Source organism: Thyridium curvatum, assembly GCF_004353045.1.
Source record: "Thyridium curvatum strain D216 chromosome Unknown NODE_14_length_560046_cov_85.173820, whole genome shotgun sequence".
NCBI classification, from domain to species: domain Eukaryota; kingdom Fungi; phylum Ascomycota; class Sordariomycetes; order Thyridiales; family Thyridiaceae; genus Thyridium; species Thyridium curvatum.
In genome coordinates, this window is record NW_022156769.1 from 453,329 (window position 1) to 478,667 (window position 25,339).

The 25,339-nt window shown below is 55.5% G+C and overlaps 11 protein-coding genes across 11 annotated transcripts; 3 read left to right on the top strand and 8 right to left on the bottom strand.

Moving 5' to 3' along the window:
- Positions 1–277: 277 nt before the first annotated feature.
- E0L32_003342 (uncharacterized protein) lies at positions 278–700 on the top strand (the record flags this gene model as incomplete). Its single annotated transcript, XM_031137632.1, has 1 exon — positions 278–700. The coding sequence occupies one exon, from the start codon at positions 278–280 to the stop codon at positions 698–700; it is 423 nt and encodes a 140-aa protein (XP_030998935.1).
- Positions 701–1,014: 314 nt separating this feature from the next.
- E0L32_003343 (uncharacterized protein) lies at positions 1,015–2,238 on the bottom strand (the record flags this gene model as incomplete). Its single annotated transcript, XM_031137633.1, has 2 exons — positions 1,015–1,789; positions 1,940–2,238. 2 exons carry the CDS (start codon positions 2,236–2,238, stop codon positions 1,015–1,017), a joined length of 1,074 nt encoding a protein of 357 aa, XP_030998936.1.
- Positions 2,239–2,764: 526 nt separating this feature from the next.
- On the bottom strand, positions 2,765–4,781 carry E0L32_003344 (uncharacterized protein; the record flags this gene model as incomplete). The annotated part of the gene is made up of 5 exons (XM_031137634.1): positions 2,765–2,888; positions 2,950–3,525; positions 3,583–3,917; positions 3,976–3,987; positions 4,092–4,781. 5 exons carry the CDS (start codon positions 4,779–4,781, stop codon positions 2,765–2,767), a joined length of 1,737 nt encoding a protein of 578 aa, XP_030998937.1.
- A 2,116-nt stretch (positions 4,782–6,897) lies between these two features.
- On the bottom strand, positions 6,898–7,755 carry E0L32_003345 (uncharacterized protein; the record flags this gene model as incomplete). The annotated part of the gene is made up of 2 exons (XM_031137635.1): positions 6,898–7,083; positions 7,159–7,755. 2 exons carry the CDS (start codon positions 7,753–7,755, stop codon positions 6,898–6,900), a joined length of 783 nt encoding a protein of 260 aa, XP_030998938.1.
- Positions 7,756–8,203: 448 nt separating this feature from the next.
- On the bottom strand, positions 8,204–9,307 carry E0L32_003346 (uncharacterized protein; the record flags this gene model as incomplete). The annotated part of the gene is made up of 2 exons (XM_031137636.1): positions 8,204–9,086; positions 9,237–9,307. 2 exons carry the CDS (start codon positions 9,305–9,307, stop codon positions 8,204–8,206), a joined length of 954 nt encoding a protein of 317 aa, XP_030998939.1.
- A 700-nt stretch (positions 9,308–10,007) lies between these two features.
- On the bottom strand, positions 10,008–11,658 carry E0L32_003347 (uncharacterized protein; the record flags this gene model as incomplete). Its single annotated transcript, XM_031137637.1, has 5 exons — positions 10,008–10,116; positions 10,170–11,293; positions 11,350–11,426; positions 11,484–11,558; positions 11,619–11,658. The coding sequence occupies 5 exons, from the start codon at positions 11,656–11,658 to the stop codon at positions 10,008–10,010; spliced, it is 1,425 nt and encodes a 474-aa protein (XP_030998940.1).
- Positions 11,659–12,441: 783 nt separating this feature from the next.
- On the top strand, positions 12,442–17,745 carry E0L32_003348 (uncharacterized protein; the record flags this gene model as incomplete). The annotated part of the gene is made up of 2 exons (XM_031137638.1): positions 12,442–15,438; positions 15,496–17,745. 2 exons carry the CDS (start codon positions 12,442–12,444, stop codon positions 17,743–17,745), a joined length of 5,247 nt encoding a protein of 1,748 aa, XP_030998941.1.
- Positions 17,746–18,016: 271 nt separating this feature from the next.
- On the bottom strand, positions 18,017–20,402 carry E0L32_003349 (uncharacterized protein; the record flags this gene model as incomplete). Its single annotated transcript, XM_031137639.1, has 5 exons — positions 18,017–18,218; positions 18,655–19,818; positions 19,900–20,162; positions 20,217–20,288; positions 20,340–20,402. 5 exons carry the CDS (start codon positions 20,400–20,402, stop codon positions 18,017–18,019), a joined length of 1,764 nt encoding a protein of 587 aa, XP_030998942.1.
- A 512-nt stretch (positions 20,403–20,914) lies between these two features.
- On the bottom strand, positions 20,915–21,376 carry E0L32_003350 (uncharacterized protein; the record flags this gene model as incomplete). The annotated part of the gene is made up of 2 exons (XM_031137641.1): positions 20,915–21,019; positions 21,095–21,376. The coding sequence occupies 2 exons, from the start codon at positions 21,374–21,376 to the stop codon at positions 20,915–20,917; spliced, it is 387 nt and encodes a 128-aa protein (XP_030998943.1).
- Positions 21,377–21,987: 611 nt separating this feature from the next.
- Positions 21,988–23,472, top strand: E0L32_003351 (uncharacterized protein; the record flags this gene model as incomplete). Its single annotated transcript, XM_031137642.1, has 1 exon — positions 21,988–23,472. One exon carries the CDS (start codon positions 21,988–21,990, stop codon positions 23,470–23,472), a length of 1,485 nt encoding a protein of 494 aa, XP_030998944.1.
- A 450-nt stretch (positions 23,473–23,922) lies between these two features.
- E0L32_003352 (uncharacterized protein) lies at positions 23,923–25,143 on the bottom strand (the record flags this gene model as incomplete). The annotated part of the gene is made up of 3 exons (XM_031137643.1): positions 23,923–24,300; positions 24,405–24,767; positions 24,886–25,143. The coding sequence occupies 3 exons, from the start codon at positions 25,141–25,143 to the stop codon at positions 23,923–23,925; spliced, it is 999 nt and encodes a 332-aa protein (XP_030998945.1).
- Between the last annotated feature and the right edge of the window lie 196 nt (positions 25,144–25,339).

A 25,339-nucleotide genomic window follows, 5' to 3' on the forward strand; every position in this document is an offset into this window, starting at 1 on the left:
TACCATGGTCGGGAAACGTGATGGCCTGCGAATTTGCACTTTGCAAGTCGACCAGCGGTCATTTTAGCAATTTTGAGGTAAATATGCAGTCATCGTCGGAAGCCTTAAAGAAAAGAAAAGAAAACCTTGAATGGCTCTGCCTGAACCTGGCTCCTAATCGTACACATCGCAATATACTTCCTACACCTACATACCATCGGGACCATAAAGTGACAAATCTACTATACTCTCCAATCTCAAAATCCCCCGAGCAACCACCACACAACACACGCAAGACATGAGACTCCAAACCCCCCGCCTTCTGCCGCTACTGCTACTGCTGCTGCTGCTCCTAGCCGCCGGCGCCGGCGCCTACAACTCGTGCATCTACACCTCGGGCCGCCGGCACCGCAACTGGGCCCTCACCGTCGCCGACGGCGTCTCCCCCTGCCCGCTGTCGACCTCGGACCGCGACTGCGGCCTGACCTTCCAGGCCCGCATCAAGGCCGAGTGCGGCCGCCACATCACCGACTGGAAGTGCAAGTGCCTCGGCCTGCCCGACAAGAAGAAGGAAGGGGGCGCCACCGCCGCCGCCGCGCTGCCGACGGCGCCCGGGGCCGTCAGCTTTGCCTTCCGGTCCCCTCCGATATGCGGCCCCGCCGAGGTGCAGAGGGCGTTTGCCGATTCGGTGACGGACAATTCTACCATCGCTTGTATCTAGATGGGTCCTGGGAACCAGCCGGGACAAATGATGGGGTGTGGGTGGGGCGGTTAATGGGGGTTATTTCCTCCCTTTTGAAACCTTCCGCCGGGGTCTCATGATGGGGAGAATAATCAGTCAACAGAGAAAATGGCAATGAAACAATAAAGACTGGTCCAGTGCATGTGGGCAGACCACCATGAATGTGAAAATGCAACTATGATTCTTGAACTTCGTAATTGGGTATCATGCCGTATTTCCTCCTCCCTTCCCCAAGCACTGGAAATACAACCTCGTCTCCTGGCCATGTCGCAGTGCTCGTGGCATCCAAAACGTCAACGCAGCCCCGGTTTAGGCCCCTGCTCCTTCCTCGCCTCGACCTCGATATAAGGCGGTATGTTCGTATCACCCCTGGCCGCGAACCACATCATCAGCTCCGGCTGCGGCGGTACCATCTTGGCGGCGGCCTCGGGGCCCTGCTGCTGCTGCGGTGCGCCACCCGGTGCGATCCCAGCCGCTCCGGCGTCCGCCATCTCCTCATCCTCGTCCTCGTCGTCATCGTCGTCCTCGTCCTCGCTCTCCTCGTCCAGGTTCCGCCGCAGGCCCGTCCGCACGTTCTCGACGCCCCGCTCCCGCTCCTCCTTGGTGTAGACGTCGTTGCCCTCCTCCGTGACGTACTGCGTCACCCGCTCGACGCACACCTCGCGCGCGCTGGCCCACACCTCGCCCAGCCCCGCCGGCTCCCTCGGCGCGTTCTCGTCGTCCTCGCTGTCCTCCTCGTCCTCGTCCTCGTCCTCGTCGTCCTCGTCGCTGTCGTAGTTGTGATTCCCGCCGGCGGCCCCTTGCTTGCCGCCGGACCGCCCCGCGAAGCTCTCGGGCCCGATGCCCGCCGCGAGGGCCGCCGAGCGCGCCCCGTCGACCGAGTCCTCGACGTCGGGCTCGAGCTTCTTACGCAGCAGCTGCATGAGGATGCCCTCCTGCGTGCGGCCCGGGTAGTTGGTCGACGGGTGCACGGCGACGCGCTGGAAGAGGTCCGCGTGCTGCGAGTACACCTCGAGGAGGGAGGCCATGTTCTGCTGGAGGATGTAGGCAGATGCTTGCAGCGATGAACTGCAGTTTTCCGTTCAAATGAGGTTAGCAGGAGTAAATAATAGCGCCCGGGACGAGGCGTGTGACGAAATGAAAGGTCTCGCTAGGCATGCATGCCCGAGACAGGTTGTTCTTCCTTCGATAGGCTTTGCAAAGGGGGGGGAGACGTACGGGTTAGGGAGCGGATGGCTATGCAGGATGTCGTTCTTCAAGCTGGCAATGCTATTGGACAGCTGAGACAGACGACCTCGCGTCGACTCGAGCGCCTTGAGCTCATCCTGAGTGAGGTTCAGAGACGCCATGATGGTGAGCTGTACAGAACCACGGCGACTCGGTCGAGAAGCTGCGTCGTTTGGGTGATGAACGCTGAAGACAAAGAGTGGTTGTGGTTGATCTATGCTTTTTGGGGCTCCAAGATGATGGCGGGACGGGGCAGCCCCAGGAGTGGGGCCTCCCACACCTTTCATCATCGTGCCTTGCTTTAGCTCGTGCAAGGCAGACAGGGATGCAGTCAACGACACTGGACATTGCTTGTACAAGTACTCCGTACACTCCGCCCTACATAAGGTACCTACCTCGACGGAATAGGCAGCCCTTTCCATGTAGAGACGCCATGGCGGCCTGAACGATAGATGGCTAATGTTTTGATATTCATTCTACATAATAATGGTGAAGGGGTGCTAAGATTGCTTGGCTCCAAATCTACATTCTTAAAAAACGCCAAGCTCATGTGAACGCCAGTACTTGAAATGCCCATCGCCCAACCAGTATGTGAGAGCGAAACATGATCCTCATCCAATCTGTTGAAGAGCAGCGGATGGCAGATCTGTTCCTTATCCAAGCCTCGGCTTGACTTGTGTGTTGACGCATAGTCCCGTGGCCGTGGCAAACATGATTCATAATTCCGTGGTCTCGTCCCAGTAAATATTCAGGGGTCGCAAAAAAAGACAAGGAAATAAAGGGAAACTATACACAGACGATTGCGAAACGTCGCAATTACTCTCCGTGCGATCCTGCTTGGTCGACAGTGACCGTCTTGGTAGGATTGCCATACGTGTCGACAGGAGGGTAGCGAGCCATGCGCTCCAGGTCGTCGAGGTCCATGTGTGAGCGGATGTACCTGTACAAGAATTAGATACTCTGCGTGCTGCGGGACAAAGCATGATACTGCTGGCACTTACTTCTCGCGACCGTCGTCAATGGGGTTGTAGTCCCAGCTGGTGAACTTGCCCTGCGTCAAAGCAGACCATACCAACCGCCTCTTGCGCTGCGAGATCAGGACCTCTTGTGTGATGGCATCAAAGTCCCAGCGAGCGTGAGCCTCTTCCTCGAAGGCGTGGAAGATGGCCTGGGTCTCCTCGTCTTCCACAGAGAGTGCCTGCTTCTTTTGAAGCACCTTGACGAGGTCGACAAGCTCGTCGGGGTCGTTGTCAAGGTTGTAGAGCTGCGAGCCATCGGCAGGGCAGATAATGTACTTCCAGGGGCCACGACGTATCATCATCATAGGACTGACAGTGCCTTCGCCCGTGTACTCGGCAATGACTGTATCGTGGCCCTCTTCGCCCTTCAGGTGAGGCAGCAGAGAGAACCCATCGAGGGGAAGCCCTGGCATGGGTTTGGTACCCGCCAGATCGCAGAGGGTGGGCAGAATGTCCAGAGTAGAGACGTTCTGCGAAACGCGATGCGGTTGGAATTGCTTGGGGTGGTGGATCAGCATGGGCACGCGCACCGATGACTCAAAGTACGACATTTTGTACCTGCGTCCGTGTCAGTCAAGGGCATCGCGCTCATGATCGGGGAGATAGGGAGCTTACCAGAGTCCGCGCTCACCGAGCATGTCTCCGTGGTCACCGCTGAAGACGATAATAGTGTTGTCCGACAGCCCACAAGCCTCGACAGTGGACAGCAGACGGCCAATGCAGTCATCGACATAGCTGACAGCGCCATAGTACGCCCGCTTGGCGCGCTTGATCTGCTCATCGGTGAAATTCTGGTCCCAAAGGTCGCAGACCTTGAGGAGGCGCTTGCTGTGAGGGTCCTGGTCCCCCTTGGGGATCTGCACCTTGGGGAGGGCGATGTCGACGCCTTCGTACAAATCCCAGTACTTCTTCTCAATAGTGTAAGGGTCATGGGGATGTGTCAGGGAGACCTAGCAGGCGAGAGAAGGTGCAGTTAGCAAAAAAGTTTGAGATGATCCAGTCACTTACTGGCTTGAAGCACTATTCCAAGCTAGCGATTCGATTCGATCGTCCCGACAAGTCTTGTGGTTTGATCTTTCTTTTTTTCCCTTCTTTCTCTACTCTTTTTTTTTTTTGGTACATACCGTGAGAGCGAAAGGTCGAGAGTTGGGGCCCTGTCGAACGTGGTCATACAGAAATTGCGTAGACTTGTACATGACCTCCTCGTCGTAGTCGAGCTGGTTGCTGCGGACGCAGTGGCCGGCCTGCAGGATGGAGCTGGCATTGTGGTACCACTCGAGCCGCGTGTCGGGCTCATCCCAGTTGACGACCCAGCCAAAGTCGCCAGGGTAGATATCGCTGGTCAACCTGGTCTCGTAGCCGTGCAGCTGGTCTCCAATAAAGTGCATCTTACCAGCCAGGGCAGTGTGGTAGCCCCGTATGCGCAGGTAGTGAGCATACGTGGGGACATCGCTCTCAATGGAGGCGGCGTTGTCAAAGGCTCTGATCTTCATGGGAAGCTGGCCCGAGACCATGCTCATGCGCGAAGGGGCGCAGAGGGGGGAGGGGCAGTAGGCCGAGTCAAACTGGACGGACTTTGCTGCGAGGGCATCTAGGTTAGGGGTGAGGATCTGAGATTCAGCATTGTACATCTTGAGCTGGGGAGCAGCAAGCTGATCCGCCATGATGTAAAGAATATTTGGCATTTGGTTGCTGTTGTTGTTGTTCATGACAGGAGGAACACCCGCTGGCTTTCTGGTCCCTGAAACTGCCGCCGCTGCCTCGGCCGTGGCCTCGAAAGGAGAAGGGGGAAGAGAGTTGAGGTCGGGAGCCATGGTGCGTGGTCGTGACAGATAATAGGGAAGGAAAGTCAAGAGATAGGAAACCCTTCCAAGAGACTAGAGCTGGATATACAACACAAGATCCCGGAAAAGGAAGAATAATAACAGAAAGATATTCCTAGGAGAGGAGAAATAGGAGCGCCCAGGGAGAGTGAACAAGCTTCGTCTGGATGTGCAGGGAGACGAGAGCAAGAGTGTAGGTGTGTCTGAGGGGAGAGGGGGGAGAGATGTGTGTTGGTGTTGAGCAAGACGCGGATCGTGGACAGAAAGGTACACAGCAATATCCGCAACTGCCTTGGTCCTGGCCGTCGACAAGAAATGATGGTTGAAATTTCCCCAGAACCCAGATGAATCAGATGAAGAAGCCTCCACAGTCCAGCAACAAAACAACCGTTCTTTCCGATCTATGAGACAATACCCGGAGCTTATTTGGAGCAGCCTGTAAGATACAACGTCACGGCTAGGAGCCGTTTAATGAGCCTTTGGTGGACAACGTGATGGTCATGGAGGATGGTGCAATCGACCGAGATGGGGCCCAGGACGCCTTTTGTACCTGAGCAGTGCCGGCCAGCGTCCCTCAGCACCCAGGACACGGCCGGGTCGAGACTGGCGCAAGATTGGCAAACGGTCACGAGCTCGTTTGGCCCGGGAGACGCTAGCACAAGCTGATTTCGCCATCAGCACATCGCTTTGCGCGACCGGATAGGCTGTCACACCTCGACTAGTCTCTATCAAGCCTGTGGAGCAGCTTGCGGGGAGCGGTGTGAAGTGTCTCGAGAGTGTGAAAGCCCGTCTTAGACCAAGCCTCCAGCCAGATTAATTTTTTTTTTTTTCGTGGCCAAGAGGACCCCTGTGGAACGCAGCAGCTAGGGAGATCGTTGATAAGCAACCACCCCTCCATCCAATGCAACACCGCCAACTGGATGGGGAATGGGCTAGCAGAAGGACCCCGACGACGCTAAGGCCAGGCACATTGGGTGGGCGGTGCTAACGTTTTTCGACCTAACATGGAGGTAAGTCAGTTGGTGGTCAGAACAGTTGAGCACATGAGCAAACCCAAAGCCGGGTCAAAAAACAGCCAAGCAGCAAATCGGGATCAAGGTCAGCTACTCCGTGTGTGTACGGAGTATGCGCCTGCTCTGCCATGTGTTACCAGGCGGGAAAGGCAAGACGGGGCCGTGTCTGTTGGTGTTCGCTCCGTGTTTGGCCTGTGTGTATCAGCAGCAGTAGCAAATCGGAATGGGCCCGGGCAGACCAGACACGCTTGTTCAAGTGTATTGAGTAGCACGAGCGGGAGCCAATGGGACCAGCACTCCGAGCATGCCGTACGCTTATCTGTCCCTCCATGGTTGACTCAAAGACACCTTGTGCAGTGCCAACTATCTGCGAGAATGTCTGGTGTCTGGTCTTTACGTAAGTGGACGTCCAACGAAGCGACACGTGCTCGGCATTCCTCGTCCTGGCCGTGTGATCACCGACTGCAGAGTGCAGTTACTCAAACCTTGGCAAGGGATGTGAGCGACCATGGCCAGGGGGTCTGCAGCTAATAAGGGAGCACCTGTCGTCCCGATTGGAAGTCTTTGGCCGCCTCCGCAAGCGCAGACCTGCAACCTGCAGCTCCCCCGGTCAAGCGACCCCGGCCCCGTCGGACTTTCAAGGTGAGTACTTGCCAATATTTGATCTTCACTTTTACGACGCACCTGCGGCCCAGAGGTCACACGCTGTGCACATACCTCCGTACTTCTGTTTGATAAGAACCTCCGGCACTACGCGATTGGATCGTTTTCCAAAACGACCACAACATTGACTCTGGCTCTTCCACGAAAAGCGGAGGGAGCCGCACGATTGCCACCCCTCCCACCCCTCCTGAACTTCAGTCGGGGCAATTACTCCCTTTCTGCCCTTCCAGAAGCATGCACCATGGTTCTATGGCGGGATCGCTGGGGAAATTCATAAATGAGAAGTGATCAATATTGAGCGAGGGCGCCAGCCAAGACCAGCCCCCTGCGGATTGAGATTCCTGGGTATTACTTAAGTATGGGATATAGAGAAGACGTGACAGAGCCGCGTGTCTGATCGGCAGTAGTCCCCATGTCGGGCTTCGATCCTTTCACTGCTTCTTGGCGGGAATCTTCTTGACGGCAGGGGCGGTGGCGTTCCAGTAGTACACCATCTGGGCGGCAAGGACAACGTTGAGAGCGAAACCGGCCACGAATCCGTACAGGATCAGCTTGTCATCCACCTCTTGGAGCGTCGTGAAGATGCGCGAAAGCGAGCCAATAAGGTAGTTGAACACCTGCAGGAAGAGCCCCATCAGTCAGACTCCACATTCTCGGTCACCGAATGCTACGGATGTTTTGCCACGACTTACAGCAAAGGCGCTCAACTGGCCAGTCGATCCTTCCTGCCAGATGGCTAGGATCTGCGGAATCTTGCTCGCGACGCCGAGGACGCCAGCACCCGCCTGCAGGTATGCCAGGGTGGGCATGTCGACGACGTTCTCCGAGAAGAGCGAGTAGGCACCAGCCGCAAGGGCGGCCACGAACACGGCCGCTCCGCTGGCCTTGCCGCTGTAATTGAGGACCAGCAGTGTGATGATGACGTTCTGAGCCGTCATGAAGACCGTCTCTCCAAAGGTGCTGAAGGGGAAGCCGTTGCGCACGCTGTACGAGAGGGTGATGAGCATGGCCGTCGTCTCGAGCAGGTAGGACAGGAAGGACACGCCCGAAGCGGACTTGGAGTTGACGAGCTTGAGGATCTGCGGGACCTTGACGACCGCCGAGGCGGCCACAATGCCAATGCCCAGACCCTTGGAGACGGCCAGCTTGATGCACTCGGTGTTGGTCTCGTCAATGTCGAGGATCAGCGCCTTGTAGCACGTCTCGCCGATAATGGAGACGCCCAGGTCCCGGATGGGACCCGGCAGGTTATGCGTGACGGGCTGGAGGGCAGATCGTAGAGCATCCATCTTGTTTTGACGCGGTTTTGGCTGTCTTGACACGTCGAGAGAAAATGTGTCCTGAGTTCAAAAAGACGCGATCGTGTCACAGTGTCCAGGGGGGACTAGTGGGAAACGCAGGCCCTCACGTAAGCATGTACTTGTATTTGCATAGCGGGGCCTCCCCGCATTGACTTTACTAGGTAGGTACTTGAGTGATCCGAATCAGCATATCTGATGGGAGCTCCCTTCTGCTTCATCAAATGTATTTGTGCATGTAGAGTGCGAGACCAAGATTCAATCTTACATGACCTTTGAGAAACACTCAAAGAGCCGCACTGTCAAAAAGACGTGCCAGTTGTATGTGCGCAATGCAAGTAATCACAACGACCCAGACCCAAACCCTTACCCATCACTCTCATGTTCCGCGGCTATGATCCCAAGCCGTTCTCATGAGCCCTGCGCGCTTCACCCCTATTCATTCGGTCTTCTTCTGGCGTGGCTTCCTGGCTTTCTTGTTGCTCGCCTCAAACTTCTGGATGAGGTCCGCGCAGCCTGACAGATTCCGCTTCGGCTCCCAGGTGTTGTCCTTGTCAGAATAGCCCTTCCATTTGACGAGGTACATGTGCTGGCTGCTGTCCGCATCGATGCCTGAGTCCAGGATGGCCTCAACCTCCCACGAGTCTCCGTCTTCCTCGCCTTCAGACTGCTCCTTGCGGGGCCTACCTCGCTTGCCCTTGGTTGCTGGCTTGGTCTGAACGGCCATGTCAGTTGAAGGGCTAATTAGAGCGGGCTTCACGGGGTTAAATCCTCGTACCTTTGCCTGCTTCGTAGGACCAAGATTCTTCTTGGCTTCAGTTGCAGCCTTCCTGGCTGATACAGGGCGAGATGCTGGCGGCCGGCCACGAGCGGCGCGCTTAGCCGGTGCGGGAGCGGCAGCAGCTTCCTCTTCGACATCAGCGACAGCTGCCTTGCGCTTGCGAGAGCTGGACACTGCCGGAGTAGCCCCCGTTGCATTGCCCTTGGCTGCAGTGCGTGGTGTCCTGGTTCTGGTAGTTGTACCCGGAGTCTTTGTCGAACCGGCCCCGCTTCTAGCGGGCGTGCCGTTGCGAGATGCGGAGGCTGAGAGCGATGGGCGGCCGCGCTTTCTTGGAAGCGTGGCGGACGCATCTGCTTCCATGGGGGCAACTGGGGCAACGGGACCCTCGTCTAGCCGAACCACCGTGGGCTCGGGTGAAGCAACCCCGTTGTCATCCTCTTCTTCTTCTTCTTCTTCTTCTTCTCCTTCTTCATCAGAAACAACATCGGGAACAACCAGGCCAGGGGCCGCTGGTTCAGAAGAAGGGAGCGGTTGGTCCTCGCTAAGATTTATCAGTACATGTTCGCTTGTCAGGAAGGGATAAGGAGAGGAGGGGTCGTCCACTATCCAGAAGAAGGCGAGAAGTAACTGGTCCAACAGTCGCGATGTTTGATTGGGATCGCCACGCGGACCAAATTTCAATGAAACTTACACTGGTGGTGATGGAGGCTCTTCTCCGCGACCGAAGAACACGCTCCGAGCTGGCAAGAGGGCGTCCATCATGGTGACGGGATAATGCTATGGAATGAACAAAAGGTTGCGCCAGCTGTCAATTGGAAACCTAAAGGCTCTGAAGTTTTCTTCAGAGTTAGCAGGTGAGCAAAATGGATCGCTGGTTGGTTTGGCCAATGCTGCGCGCGCGAAGGCAGGCAGTGTTGGAATAAGTCGGCGCGTTATGAGCGCATCAAATGTTCGCTGATGACTTTGAAAACACGGGTCAAGTGCTCATAATATATTTAGAGCAGCTAGAAATGAGACTGAAGAGGGTCAATTATGGAAGCACCCTCAAACAAGAAAAAGATTGAAGGGAATTGATGAGATCCCACAGGTTGAGGCATGAGTGAATTCGACTTGCCTTTGCCGAAACGCGACGCGATCGACAAATACCAATGCCAGTTTGGTGAGGTTAATGGAAGCTTAGTCAGAAGGCTGCCAGGATGCTTCCTTCCAAACACGTACTGAGCAGCCACTTACTGTTGTGGTGCTTTTAGCGCCAGAGGCTCCTGTCGCTCTTGTGTATGCAAATTCATCCACGAGAAATTATTTGCCATTCATTAGGTTCTTCATTTGCTTTCGACAAAGATAAATGCGTAAATTTATTTTGCCCCCATCGGCAAGCCCCTCTGCCAATTTGGTAGAAACAAGGCACAAGCTGTGGGAAATGGGGTTGGCCATCAGGCCGCTCTATATTTTTCAGACAACCTCAATCCAACTCTTCTACCCTATCTTTATCGTCGATTTCGGCGAAACGTCCATCTCGGAGAGCCTGCTCTACCGGATTCTGGACGTCTACTATTCCAGTCTTCTTAAGCCTATGCCAAGCATTAGCGGTCAAGTAGGAGTTTTAATCAAAGGATGTACTCACCTTTCAAATAATACGAATAGTCTCTCTGCCTCTCTCTCCTTTTCTTCTTCAGTCATTTCGGGCTCGTCCACAGGCTTCTCAGAATCGACAAATTGGCCCGTAACGGGGTTGAAAGCTCGACCTCTACTTGCATCAGCTTCCGAAGTCGATGGATTGCCCATATCTTCAGGTATCGGCAGCTTCTTCTCAAATAAGATTCCTGATGCAAATCCGTATCCGATGTTCTTGACCAAGGTCGCAGGATCATTTCCCGATAGACCAAATAGCAAGTCTGAGATGGCTTTCCGCAGAGTTGGGGCAAGTGGATTAGACAGGTTCTGCAGCATTTTCGCAGAAGTACTATCTCCCTGCCCTAGAACGCCTTCGCGATCTTTCTCGGAGGGAAGGAGAGCACGCCTCATAATTCTCGAGACTTCCTCGGGTGCCCTGGCATAAGTTCGGTGAATGACAGACACCAGGGGAGTCACTGTTGCCTCCAATTCGTGGTCAGGATAGCCCTGCAACGATTGCTCAAGGAGCTCGACCATTCTTGCTGCAATCGCACCAGGTGCTTCATCAGGGAATAGCGACGATTCCAAGCCGGGGCTTTCGAGCTCGAGATTGAGTAGAGCGTTGATGAATGGACCCATCGGCGCTTCCAAGGGACTGGGGGTAGGAATATCATGCTTGCTCAAAAGCACTAGAAGATGGGGAATGGTAGCAGTGAATGCTGAGGCCTTTTCATGGCAGAGATGGGTTAGATTGAAAAGTAATCTTGTGATCTCCGTCAGTGACAGAACCTGCATAGGGTCCGTCAGTGCTTCCTTGTCTTGCTTGGACGCTGCCTCGGCATGTTTAGCAAGTCGCTGGGCGATGTTGTCGGCCAGACCAGTTTCATCGATGAGCGTGGGAAGCTTGATGGTTTTGCTGTAGGTCGAGAGCAGTGTGACCCTACTTGCCAAAAACTCGTCCTCCCAATCGTCATTCTTCAGCTTGTCGCATGCTTTGGGTCCATAACCCAAATCAACAAAGGTCTGCCGTGCACTCGGTACGAGAAGCATGGCGTTTGCGAGACACTTCAGAGCATTTTGGCAGGTGGTTCTGGAATCGCTCTCCAAGGCGAATCTTGCGAGCGTTTCTATGCCCTGTGATACGGGTCAGCATTCTCGGGCCAGAGACCTGGATTGAAGATAGTTCGCACATCTCTGGTAAAGATTGGATCTGCGTTTCGCGGGTCCCGCCCGTAGATTTTGAGCTGGTCTAATGCGGTATCGCGCTCTACATGTTGTCAGGCATATCTTCTTAGCTCAAGTAGGGCAGGCTATAGTAACTGACCATCAGGTGTGAGGCACTGCTTTCCCAGATCCTCCGTGAGTTTGTCCAGGAGGGTGGTGACAGCGTCCAGCTTTGCTATACCCAAGGTCAACACGGCATAGCGTTGTCAGTAAGGTAGTGTTTTTTTAGACTAACCTTGACCCTGCAAGTCCGCACGGAAGGCAAGCCGGTCCATTCTTATGTCCTCTCTCAGGGATTTGGGATTGTATGTTGCCCCGAACGTGTTGAATTGAAGCAGCCTCTCCACTTACTTCAAGTAAAAATATCGTGAAAGACCGTTTCGATAGGCTACCCCTCTTCCACAGGGCATTTAGTGGGCCTGGGCTTCAACTGCTCGAGCGATTCGCCGTAGCCCAATGGCAAGGTTGACGATGAGGTCTCGACTGCGGATGTGATCTGATCAATGCAAAGCTCATATGAGCTCAGTGATGTAGTGTCAAGTGAGCGCCCCGCTGAGAATAGGACTTCCCGCCCCAAAGTGTGGGGTTGTGGTGCATCTGTGGCGCTAGCTACACGTGTCGGGGGTGTTTGGACGCGCCCAAGGGCGAATGTTAAAGTGGTTCGAAGTCCGGAAAACCCATCAAGACCCCTGTAATTTGAGGCTGGTAAGACGCGACCATCTCGCGCGGGCGCGTTGGAGTCATCTCACCCCTTGTCCGGCTCTGGCTCTGCCGCCGCCTCACGATAGGAGCTTTTCAACTTGTGACCCTCTCTCTCCTTCTCTATATTCAATTATTCCATTGGTATTGTCTTGTTTTCCATTTGTCTTTTCCGGTTTTCTTTTCAACAACAGACCGTGATACCCCGCTGGCGTGACTTGTTGACACAGCCCTCGGATCCTCACTTGACCAAGTCCTAGGACAATGCTATCTGCATGACCGCGAACAGCTCACTGTGGTTTGCAACGTGTGCGGTGTGCACACCCTGCCGACGGGTGGCTTAAGGCTGGCTTGCCGCCATGGGATCGATTGCTCCTCCCTCGAATCTGCTCGAGAACCTTCCCGCGAGACCGCCAACGCCGCCACGAGAGACGCACCATGAGAACGAGACAGCCTTGAAGCAGGCCCTGCTCGGCAGTAAGAGCGAGTCCAGACGAAGCCTCCATACACCGCCCAACGTCTACACTCCCTCTTCGACAGCCAGTGACAGCTCGCGGAGGAAGAAGGTGGTCTTCTCGGCGCAGGCAGAGTATAAGGAGCCTCCAAACTTCGTGGATGGCAGCTCGACACATCCCACACCCGTTTCCGTTCTTCCTCCCAGTGCCTCGAAACAGCCAGGGAAGTCGATCTTGAAAGTCGCCTACGCGCCCAGCCCGCTCCAGTCAACTCATGCTTTTGGGCTTAACGGCGAGTCGATGAACCAAGCAAATATCGCCACCATGTTGGACTCGACGATTAAGCAGCTTGCCGGCAAGGACCGCGACTCGAAGCTGGACGCATACATGATGTTGGGGCGAGCGCTCAAGAACTCAAACAACCTCCCTGACCGAATAGCGCTGCAAGACAAGATGAGCTTGTTTATGCAGTTCATCCAACGCGATATGACATCCAAGACTGCTACGGGCAGCCTGGACTCGACACTGATCAACCATGCGCTGAATCTTCTGAGCACATTTCTTCACTTTCCTGCCATTGCCTCGACTCTTTCCAACGAGTTCGGTATCTTTGTCATTGACCACTGCATTCGGTCGTTCGAAGATTCGTCAATTCCCAAGGATGTCACCCGGCATTTGATGCAAGTCGTTGCATACCAAAACTTCTCACCAAAAGTCATGACTTCCGATCGAGTAGGTCGGATGGTTGTGGCTTTGCACAAGATCGAGGAGCACATCAAGGGGAAAAGCATCGTCATGTCTCGCCTGCATATTTATCGCAGGCTGGTCAAACAGTGCAGGCAGCTTATGGTGGTGCACTCTGACTGGCTCCTCGACCTCTTCACCGACATGCTCAGCAGCATGAAAGAGATTCGTTCATGCGCGATCTCGTTGGGGCTAGAGGCCGCCTTCGCCGTCGGGCGAGAGAAGCAGATGACTCGAAGGGTAATGGAAGTTTTCCAGCTGACCCTGGAAGAGAAGACCTACATCGAGTTCTATGCGGAACGGCTGAAGGCGATGTTGAAGGAGAAGCACGAATCTGCAGCTGTGCCTCAAGTCTGGAGCGTCGTCATTCTCTTCCTCCGAGGGCCGGACAAGTGGGAATATTTTGGCAACTGGCTCCGGATCATTCAGGATTGCTTCAACATCAGCGACTACCATACCAAGAATGAGGCCAACTACGCCTGGAACCGCCTTGTGTACTCCTTGCACACAGAGGACCGCTCACTTTCCAAAATGATCTCCACCCTGGCCCAGCCCTTGGTTGCCCAGCTTCGACGAAAGGGCACAGGCAAACAATCGGATGACCTCCGCCGAACCGTCCTCGGCGGTATTTGCAACTTGTTCTACTACGCCTTCAAGCCTACAACCAATCTCATCCACCTCGACGCATACTGGGACAATGCAGTGCGACCCTTAGTGAAGCAACTAGTCGACTTACGGCCCGAGGAAAGTAAAGAGTATCACAATCAAGCCTGCGCGATCCTCACCGGGCTTTTCGACTGTACAACACCTCGTCGGTGGAGAGAAGAGCGTGTGGCCGACAGCCCGTTGGTTCAGCCTGAAGAGCTTCCAGCAATAGACGCCAAGTGGCTGCGACGCAACTCGAAACGAGTCTTTGCCTTGATAGAGCCACTTCTGGAGAGGACTTTCTTGGATCTGTCTACCTCGCGAAGTGCCACACACAAACTTTGGTGTACACTCATCGGCGCCGTTGCATCCGCAGCGTCCAAGGAGATCAAGGTGTCCCTAGACACTGCCACATTTGTCGCCCACGCCTTTGGCCTGTTGATGAGGATATGGAATAAGGGCCTTCCACAGGCCAGTGAGGCTCACGATGGTCAAGGGCTTCAATTCTTGACGAGCATGCGAGAGTTTGTTCTTGTTATGGTTGAAGCCCTGGGGCTGTTGCCCTTTACCGAAAAACAACTTTCTATGAAACACAACACCTTCATTCCCATCGCTACCCCATCCCATCGCTCTGGCAAGGGAGAAGGCGTGCCACGTTCGCCCTTACAACATCTATACTCGATCCTATTCACCTTACCTCCTGGGATCGCTGACGGAGAAGACTTTGCCGAGTTTATCAAGTCCGTGTTCGCTCCCTTCTTTGCCGCTAAGAACAGCAAAGGACAGTCGAACATCGCGCAAGAGATGCTTCAATCCATGCCTATGGATGCTCTCAGCCCGTATGGGCCATGGCTTGCAGCCTCGGAGAAGATTGCGGCTGGACTCGAGTCTGCCCAGCATAGCAATCAGACTGTCAGCTCGAGCAACGAAGCACTAGTTGGTCACGAATACCGTGACGTGGTCCGGGTCCTAGAGAGGGGACTTCGCTCTACCCCAAACCTGCCCTGGATTCACTGGCAAGTGCTGTGTGCAACGCTCTGTGACCGTGTGAGGGACGAAACGGGTGATGCTGGTCTCGCCATTGCTGTCATCGAGCCGTTGGCTAAGGTGATCCTGGATATTGGCGACCAGATGTCGCTCTCTACCGTTCGCAGTGCTATCGAGCTGCTTTCAGTCGCAGCGCAACCAAGAGACCGTCAAGCTGTAGAAGCCGCTCGTCGGAGAGTATGGGGCACAGTGATTGCTGGTTCTCGGTCCAGCTCATTCGACCCTTTCGATGCATTGTACAAAGCGGTCAATCACACGCTGGTACATTTGTATGCCTCTCTCAATATGTACAACTGCGATGAGGTCGTGGTCCCAGCCTTGAGCGAACTGAGCTGCTTCCTTGACAGGTGTAACCCCCAATTGATGATGGAAACTTTGGTGGCCTTGCAAGATGGTCTCGCTCCCTGGGTCAAAGATGATCAGGCTCAACTCAACAGCCGCCAATCCACCACGGCAGCCGAAGCGGTACGTGTATGCTTGAATTGGCCACCATTTGGCAATGCTAACATACTTATCCTTTAGGCGAAATCCCTCTGGGACAAAGTTTGCAACATTCTCGGCAATGTTGAGAGCCCTGACATGGTTCCCTTGGACGAACTGGAGCCTCTGCTTTCTGCTGCGTTCGAAAGCAAACATCGACATATCGTGAATACTGTTTCAACCGCCTGGAATAGGATTTTCGATCATGCAGAGGAGATCAACTACCCTGAGACCCTAAAGAACATCCTTCTATCTCGCCGATCTGTCGTTGATCTTGTCTTACCAGGACTAGAAGTGTCCAGCGCGGGGTCTCCTGTCCCACGCCAATCCTTTATCGATTCTCAAGATGATCTTGATGCTCTTGGTAGTTCAGCCAAGCGTAACAACATCACACCTCGGCCTTCCTCGTCTCATCGCTCTCTGTCCCCGCTGCCGGTCACCTTGAGTCTGCCCGCCAAGCGACAAGTCGAGAAAGCTCCTCCAAGGTCCAAGACTCCAAAGCGTGCTGCGAAGTTGCGCCATGACGACTCACAAATCCAGTTCGCCCCGATTGACACATCACCCTTCGAGGGCCATGATGTAGAGTCGCAGGTGCTGACAGAACGGCAGAAGGAAGTACGAGAGCGGCAGCAAGAAAATGCTGTCTTGTTTCCCGACATTCGATCAAGCCCAAGTGCAAAGCTGCCCACCCCGTCGCGTGTAGCATCTTCGCAGCCTGCTGCCGAGGAGGCTTCCCCTCACCCTCCTCGAGCTGCCACGCCGGAGGGCGAGGGTGGGTTTGATGACTTTATCACCTCGACGCCAACGCCTCGACGCGGCCAGCCCGTCGCCCTGCCCGAGGGCGACCCGCCATCGTCTCCGCCAGAGCCCCGACGCTACCCTTTGCTTCCCGAGATTGAGACTCGCTCGAATAGCAACAGTCTCATGGACGAGTGGCAGTTTTCATCTTCTCCCATCTCCGGTTCACCAGTGACGGCTGTGCACAAGGCTTCTGTGCAGCGTGTCAGGGACTTTGCCGAGCAAGTGGTAGACGCTATGGACGTTGACCGAGCCGAAGACGAGGAGCCGGATCTCCCTGGTGTAGCGGACGAGACTTTTATCGCCGAGGAGCTGCCAGCAATCAAGCAGCCCGTCTTCAAGTCGCCTAAAGCGCAGAGATACCACAGCGCCACCCCTATCACCCCGACGCGCCTTCTCCGTTCGAGGGCTGGCCAGGAAACTCCCAGGTCTGGCAGTGATATCTTTGTCGATGCACCGACTAGCCCTCTACACTCGTCACCTAGAGTCCGACGAGGCTCACAAAGGAGCAAGAGCCAGCAAATTCTAGACGCCGACAGCCAGGAAGGCGACCAGTCCTTTGTTGTTAGTGAGGGAGACGAAAGAAGCATGCTTAGACTGGTGGTTGAACTGGATCCTCGCGATGCACCGTCTCCGTCCAAGTACAGGAAGCCCTCCGAGTCTCCCGCAAAATCGCCTGCGAAGTCGCCACCAAAGGCCGCTTCGCCCGTCCTCGACTGCATCACTGTTGGTGGATCGAAGAATGGCCGGGGCCGTGCGGCAAAGAAGACAAAATTGGAGCCCACCATACCATCTACTCCTGCAGAGGCCGCTCCGGTGGAGGAGGCTGCCTCGGGCGAAGTCAATCTCGACGAAGATGCTGCCGTGGATGCATCGCAGGAGAGCAGCCGTTCGAGCAGGAAGAAGCGCAAGCGGTCTTCCAAGTCCCAAGAGGGTAGCGGCAAGAAAAGGCGAAGCCGTCGCCACACCTCATCTCAGCTTGGCGCGGAAGAGGTCCCTGATAGTCAGGTTGCTGCTCTCAAGCATGCTGAGCTTACAGAGGAGGCCTCTCAGTCTTCCGTGTTTCCTGAGAGCGAATCCATGGATCTCGACGTCGTTAATGACGACCAGCTGCTTCTCCAATCTCAGATTGCAAGTGAACACGAGGCTCACAGCCAGAGGAGCGAGGCGGGAGAGGAGGGCGGTAACCTGCAGGGGGATGTCTTACTCCACACAGTCGAGGTGACTGACGAGGTTACGGACGAGGTTGTTGGAAGGGTGTCAGAAGATGTCGCATCGGCATCTGTACGAAAGACGGAGGAGCAGAATGTAGAACCCGCCGAGGCCGTGGAAGAGCCGACGGGCAAGTTTGAGCAGATTATGGCAGCTCTACGCAGCGGCCTGGTGGCGCTGCGCTCGGCCACGTTATCGAGAGCCGAGGTCTCCGAGGTGGAGGACATGTGCATGGATGTAAAGAGGGAACTGTACGAAGCCGAGAGGAGGGGACGAGACTGAATAAGGTTTTAATGTACGGTATCATAATCGTGGCGCATAGGGGGAAAACGTACGGCATAGGGTTTTGGCTTTACTTTTAGTCACGAGAGCTGAATCCTGTCACGGAATGCACAAACAAGTTACCATTCACCTCGCTGCTAATGACTTGCTGTGCTATCATCTGTGACCCGCATATAGGCATCTGTCCTGGCAGCCATGCTGATGATGTCTAACCAGACTGGATATAGGTGCAGATAAATATAGCTAAAGATACAGATAGTTATATGTACAGTTAAGGAAGATATAGTTCCACAACTTGCATAGGGACGTGGGTGTCCGTGCTAGTGTCAGTATCAGGTGAGGTTCCAGCGGCGACGTTGCCGTCACCCGGGTTATCAACACCAGTGCCGTTGCAGCCGGTGTGCTGAGTAGCATCAGGCGCAACGGAAGCCGGGGCATCATGGTCGCCCTCGATGAGAGCGAGGCTAGAACGGCTGGACTTCAGCGGCGTTGTCAACCTTTATTCAACTTTGCCACACCCTATGACTGCTGTCCCCAGTGCAGGTCAGCCTGCCTCTCCTCGCATTTCTCTGCCAGAAGCCTGATTTGGGCGTCCCTCATGGCCCCAGTTGTACACAGTGCCCTCGACGGGCACGCCTTGCCGTTATCCTATCCCTGCGAAGGATACACGACTCGTATTTGTTGTTGACCAGTTGAACTCCAATATGAAAAGTGAACTTGTTGGTCACGGATCGCCCTTCTTCGTGAACTGCAGGCCCGCTGGTTGACCAGCCTGAACTTTTGATGTTGCTGGGGTTGGCGTGGGGCGTCTACTGGAACATTTGAGGCAGTCTCCAGGTATCTCGGACCTCCCTTGCCAGCTTGAACAGCTCAATGTCCTCCCATTCGCCCGAGCTGAGCCGGACGAACTTAGTTGCTCCATCAGGACCCTTGGATATCTCCCAGAATTGCCCTCCGCCATAGATGTATCGGATCCGAGGCGCATCGTGGGCCAGTCTAAAGATGGTCGTGGCAGCGAGATCCGTCCCTTCGTACTGAGAATAGTACGATTGCATATGGACAAATAGCTGTGTCAGCCTGGGAAGCTTCGAGACTGCTGTCGAGAGTTGGCGCTGGAAGCTTCTCATATTTCCTCCACCCAGCCACATGCCTATTTTCACATTGACCGCCAGACCCTCAAGTGTTTCCGCAGAATATTCGACAAGGTCCTTGCATACTTTTCCTGTATCATCTGCGCTCGACGCGGAAAGGTCGAATGTCAAGCTGGCCATCCTGAGCTGTACTGGGAAGCTGTTCTCGCTGCTGGTAGGACAGAACAGTTGGCCGGTGTGGACGGTTTGAGGCGTGTTTTCTCTAACGATAAAGGCGAGTTTCCGGACCAAGTCTTTCTCTTTCCCAGATCTGAAGAAGTCGACGAGAGCAGAGTTGAGTCCAGCTAGGACAAGGCGGCGAAGAGATGGAAAGTCAGCCTGGTTGAGAACTCGCTCAATTGGGTAGTTGGCTGTCCAGCTGTTGAAAGCCTTGTTTGTTATTGACAGCTCTTGGAGGAATGCCGTATCCGTCAGCTTTTTTAATGCGAGCAAGTCCTGTACTTTTATCTCCAAGCCGATATGCAATGACTTTAGGCGCAGTAATCCTGCGCCAGTCTTGCCATAGTCATCGCAGAGATCCATGAGAAATGTCCAGTATGTGTCGAGCGATGGCGAGTTTGAAGAGCGCGGGGGACGAAGAGCATGGATGGCAGTGTCACCGGCGATGGACAAGCCGAGCTTCTCAAGCCCAGGGCAGTTGAGAATAGCCGTCAACAGGCTGTGACGCCATCGTGGTAAATCGTCGAACATCCGCAAGACGACGAGTTCGGTGAGGCCGGCGAAATTCTGAAACTTTGGGTTTTGAAATGCAGAATGATGGTAGCGAGCCCCGGGAGAGAAGATCAGAGGATGCTGTTGGGAGTCTTCAAGACACAAGGGTCCGAATTCTTTATCGGTGTATTCAACATGGAGACGCTGCAACTTGACGCAGTACTTTTGAACCAAGTACACAGTGGCCGCAGTCATATTCAAGTTGGACCACCTAGAGAGATAAATAGACATGTGTCAGGCTGAATGCAAAGCATGAAAGAACAAGATTTTTGAAAGAGGAGGGATGACCTACTTCAGCTTCGACAACCGGGGCATTCGAGGTAGAAGGCTCTGTAGGAACGCGTTGTACCGGCCAGACTTGACCCGGCACCCGGTATGCACGCATATAGTTAGGCTTTGGACATATGCGAGAAACCGGGTGCCATTCAGGCCGTTGTGCAGTTTGTTGACATCAGGATGGATCAAGACGAGTTCTCGAAAGAGGTAACGCGAGAATATCTGGTAGAAGAGCTTGCTCGACCTTGAGAGATTCAACAGTGTCTTGCGGTTATAGATCTGCGCCAACCATCAGTTCACAAGTACTTGAGGAATGGTACAAGATAGGCTCACCTGGTCCCCCAAGCAGAGCAGTAGTTCCGGTGTAGAAGCAAACCTTGCAGCACTAAAGCGCGTCTCGTTCATCTGGAGGCTTGTTAACTTGAAGTCTTCTCAGCAAGGGACCGGGTAACGTACTGGCTCATCGACCTCATGGTCAGCGACCACGTTCAGCTTCTGGTGGTAGGGGTCGGCTGCCATAATGGAAACCTTCAGAGTTGCAGATCCGCGTTGCAAAGCTTCCCTTTAATAGGTGTGGGAAAAGAAGTAGTGGTGGATGGATGCGACTGGTGTTGAAAGGAAATGGGAAAAGAACTGGAACGATAGACCTGATCACAAGGATTTGAATACCTTGCGGCTCTGAAATCGGCTGGATAGTGAGTAGTAAGTTGAACTTTTGATTTATAGTTGAGGAAAACGAGAACAAACTTGAACTTCTGATTCACAGTCGAGGAAAACGAGAACAAGCAAGTGAGTGACAAAGTGACGTCCAGCTGAGCAAACAATAGAGATCGAGGCCACTGAGCTTTTAAAAGTCCGGTGGCAAAAGTGCTGTCACTCTCAACTGTTGGTACAATTCTGGCCCTTTAACAAAAAAAAAGATACCATGGCTCCTATTTTCCCTCAAAACCTCTCTTCCCTCAAAACCTCTCTTCCCTCAACACCTCTCTTCCCTCAAAACCTCTCTTCCCTTTCTCTGGTCCTGCGCTAGTTCAGAACCTGGGAGCAATAAACGCCCGCATCGCCTTGACCACATCTCCGTCGTGTTGCTTAAGCAATTCGGTCGCCTTGGTCTTTGTCAACTCGAGTTGGTCCACCTAGCATTGCGCAGTCAAGCGTCAGTACTCTTGACTAGAAAGGGTAAAATCGAAGGGGGGTCTATTCTTCTTTACCAGCAGCGTAACGTCACCGGCGTCCACCTTGACCCTCTTGAGGTCCTTCTTGGCCTCGCCCTGCTTGGCTCCGCCGCCGAGCTTGTTCATAGCCTTGCGGGCGGCTTCCTGGTCGACGTTCTTGACCTCTTCGTCGCCGCGCGGGGTGTCGTCCAGGGCCGCGAGGGCGGCGGCGGCCTTGCGGTCCTCGGCCGACTTGGCTGCCGTGGCGGGGACGTCCTCCTCGACATCGCCGGTCGTGGCGCCCTCGACGACGTTGGGAGGTTGCCTCTCTTCTGCCATGGTTGTGTGAATGCGGATGGGATCGCTATCTGGCTAGTGGCGCTTGATCTTCGGTGTATATACAGTGTGCGAGGTGCTAGACAGATCAAATGAAGCCGAACCCCAGCATTGTTCGAGCTTGTTCGAGCTTGTTTGACCTCCGAACTGGAGCAATCGTCGTCAACTGTAGTTGAAAAAAATAGCGGGGGTGGGGCCAGAGTGACAAGCTAGAGCTACTAGGTCATCGCTTGGTAGCACGGATTTACAGCGGAGGCTTCCGCTGTACCTGCATGGCCTGAGACGGGTTTCGGCGGCACACACTCCAGCCATTGCCGTGTTTGATTGGCTTGTGCCTTTTTGTATACAGATCCGGCTTCTTTGACTCAAAACTCTTTTGACTCAGCCTGGGAGACATGTGTCATCAGGATCTTTCACCCCAATCACCGCACTTCTTTGCTCAGCCCGAAACGACGTTGCCTATAGTTTCCTTGGCTGTGAGCCCCGTAGTGTAGTGAAACAGGGCCAGATACCTCAAGAACATACCCTTGTGGCCTCATCGCTGCAAGCTTGGCTCTTTCGGTGACTTACACTCTCATCGTCCGTGGTCGACACTAGAATTCGCACTCTCAGGCATGGCTGCATCAAATCAAGCCACCGCAGACACTTGGGCCCCCGACTCTTGGAGGTCAAAGCCCATCAAGCAGTGCCCCGAGTACCCGGACAAGAAAGCTCTTCAGAAAGCGAGCAGCGAGCTCAAGAGGCTGCCCCCGATTGTCCACCCGCGAGAGATTGTGCGGCTCAGGCAGCATCTGCGGGATGTGGCGCAAGGGGATGCCTTCTTGCTCCAGGGAGGCGACTGCGCGGAGCTCTTTGACTATTGTGAGCAAGGCGCGATCGAGTCCAAGATCAAGCTCCTGCTGCAGATGAGCCTGGTCCTCATCTGGGGCGCCAACCGCAAGGTGATCAGGATAGGCCGCATGGCCGGCCAGTACGCCAAGCCGAGGTCGAGTCCCTTCGAGAAGGTCGATGGCAAGGAGGTACCTTCTTTCAGAGGCGATATCCTGAACGGCTTCGCTCTCGATGAGCGAGAGTTGGATCCCAACAGGATGGTCCGGGCGTACCACCATTCAGCAGCGACGCTCAACTACATCCGCGCGGCCCTCGCCTCGGGCATCGCGGACCTGCACCGCCCTCTCGACTGGGGCCTGGGCCACGTCCGGGACCCGACGCTCAAGGCCAAGTACTCGGAGGCCGTCCAGTTCCTCACGGACATGCTGCGCTTCATGCACACCATCGGCGCCGACAAGAGCGACAAGCTCGACACGGTCGACCTCTTCACGAGCCACGAGGGCCTGCTGCTCGAGTACGAGCAGTCCATGACCCGCCTGCTCGACAACCCGCTGCACGTCCCCACCGCCCCTTCTTCTTCTCCGTCCGCCCCGGTCGCCACCGCTGCCGAGGGAGACGACGACTCCCACACGCAGCAGAGCCCCAAGATGTACTACAACACCTCGGCCCACTTCCTCTGGATCGGCGACCGCACGCGGCAGATCGACGGCGCCCACGTCGAGTACTTCCGCGGCGTCGCCAACCCGCTCGGCGTCAAGGTCGGCCCCACCACGCCGGCGGCGGACCTGCTCGCCCTGCTGCGCGCGCTGAACCCGGCCCGCGAGCCGGGCCGCGTGACCCTCATCACGCGCTACGGCGCCGACCGCGTCCGCTCGCTGCTGCCGGCGCACATCCGCGCCGTCGAGGACTCCGAGTACCGCCGCCGCGTCGTCTGGCAGTGCGACCCCATGCACGGCAACACGCGCTCCACGGCGGGCGGCGTCAAGACGCGCCGCTTCGGCGACATCTTTGCCGAGCTGCGCGAGACGCTCGCCGTCCACCGCGAGCAGGGGTCCTACCTCGGCGGCGTGCACCTCGAGCTCACGGGCGACGCCGTGACCGAGTGCACGGGGGGCAGCGAGGGCCTCGCCGACGACGACCTGTCGACCAACTACACGAGCTTCTGCGACCCGAGGCTCAACGAGAAGCAGGCGCTCGAGCTGGCCTTCCTGATAGCCGACCACTACAGGGCGGAGGAGAAGAAGGGAGATGGGGCGACTGCGGCGTAGTTATGTCACATTGTTGACTTAGGGGGGGGTTTGAGTAGTACTTCGTTCATAAAGGGTTTCAAACAAGCGTGTCTTGTTCTCAATCTTTAGAATTTCAGCCTGGGAAGAAACCGGCGGGACGAGCAACCGAGCATCGTAGATAAGGAGCGATCAGCTGCCGGCTGGTGATCGCCCAGTATATTGACATATCTATACCTGGCGGCCCCTCTGAGAAACATTTTCGGATGCCTACCAAAGGGAATCAAAGTGATACTACCCCCCCAACTTGACGAGGACCCAGTGAACCTCCGTCACACAAAACCAGCAACAGTACTTTCTTTTTTGATAATTCATCAGAGTCATTTCGAGGCCCACGTCCTTTTAACCCATGAGCACCCACAACAGAGGCTGCTTCTCTCAGATCCGCGACGGCACCCTCCCCACTCCCTCCGCCTCCCGGGGCCCATCCAGTCACTGCGGGACGATGGTCTGCGCGCACTCGAACGCGTCGCCGGGCTCGAGCACCTGCCAGCCGCGGACGGAGCCGGCCTCGACGCAGACCATCTTCTTGTAGCCGTCGTCGGGGCCAAAGTCGGCCATGCCCGCCGCCTTGTCCTGCCAGGGGTTCCAGACGACCACGTCGCCGAGATTGTCGCGCACCACGTCGAAGCGCTTCTTGCCGCTCTCGACGATGCTGACGGGCTCCCGGGGCCCGCCGACAGGCGTGTACACGCGGTCCGTCTCGCGCGTGAAGGACACGTTGGCCGACTGCGTCTTGGCGGCGTAGCCCTCCGTCTTGTCGAGGTACTCGGCCTTGTCGAGGCCGGCAATCTCGGTCTTGTTGATGTCCTGCAACAAAAGTCCCAATTAGCACAACACGGACTCCTCTTTTTCACCCCCTGCGATTCAGATGGTTGGTACAGGGGGGAAAGGGGAGGGGGGTTTAGCCGTACGCTGATGCCAAAGTAAGTGTGGAACAGGACCTGGAAGTCAAACGGCTTGTCGTCCTCGTTGGTCACGACGAGGCTCGTGCTCAGGCTGTTGCAGCCCAGGGTGACGCTGTAGATGAGGCCAAAGGCGTGGGGCCACAGCTTGCGCACCTCGGGCTCGAGGTTGCCCGACGACAGGCCAAAGTCGAGCTTGACCGACAGGTCGGCCGTGGCGACCTCGGCCGAGGACTGGCCCCGGGAGGACTGGAAGACCTCGGACGACTCGGACGTCGACTTTCCGAGGAACTCCCAGCGCGAGGTGCGGGCGAAGCCGTGCTGGGGCAGCTGTGCGGTGGCAGGGTGGTCAGGGGGCGACGGGCCAAAGACCTGTGTGGACCGGCGGAAAACACCAAGCGGTCAGTAATTTTTTTTCCCCTCCAAGCTATAGACCATGGGCAGACAGACGCAAGAGTCTTTCTTCTCGGGGCAAACAGGCAGAACTTACAGGGAACACCAGGGGGATGCCGCCGCGTATCGCCTTGGAGCCGTCGAGCTTGGTCGTCTCGCTCAGCCAGAGCTGTTCCTGGCCGCGGCTGTCCTTCCAGCTGAGGACGGTGGCGCCGTACAGGTGGACCTCGACGCTCTGTCCCGTGGGCAGGACCGCAGTGACGCGGGAGCTGCCGTGTGAGATGCTGACCTGGGCCTGGGGGTTGAGGCCGGGCGTGCTGGACAAGGCGCTGGGCTTGTTGGGGCGATCGACCATCTTGTTGATGAGCTTGGGAAGAGTTGTAGAAAAAGAAGGAGAACCAGTCAAGCTTCTGGGTGAAGAGGATTGGCTGCTAGGTGCAGGCAGCTGTTGCTGCTGTCGATGTGGCAGCAAGAGAAGTGGCGGGGTATGTATGCTTGTCGGCCGATAAGGAACCGATCAATGAGGGGTTCACGACGGGGTTATTGAGGTG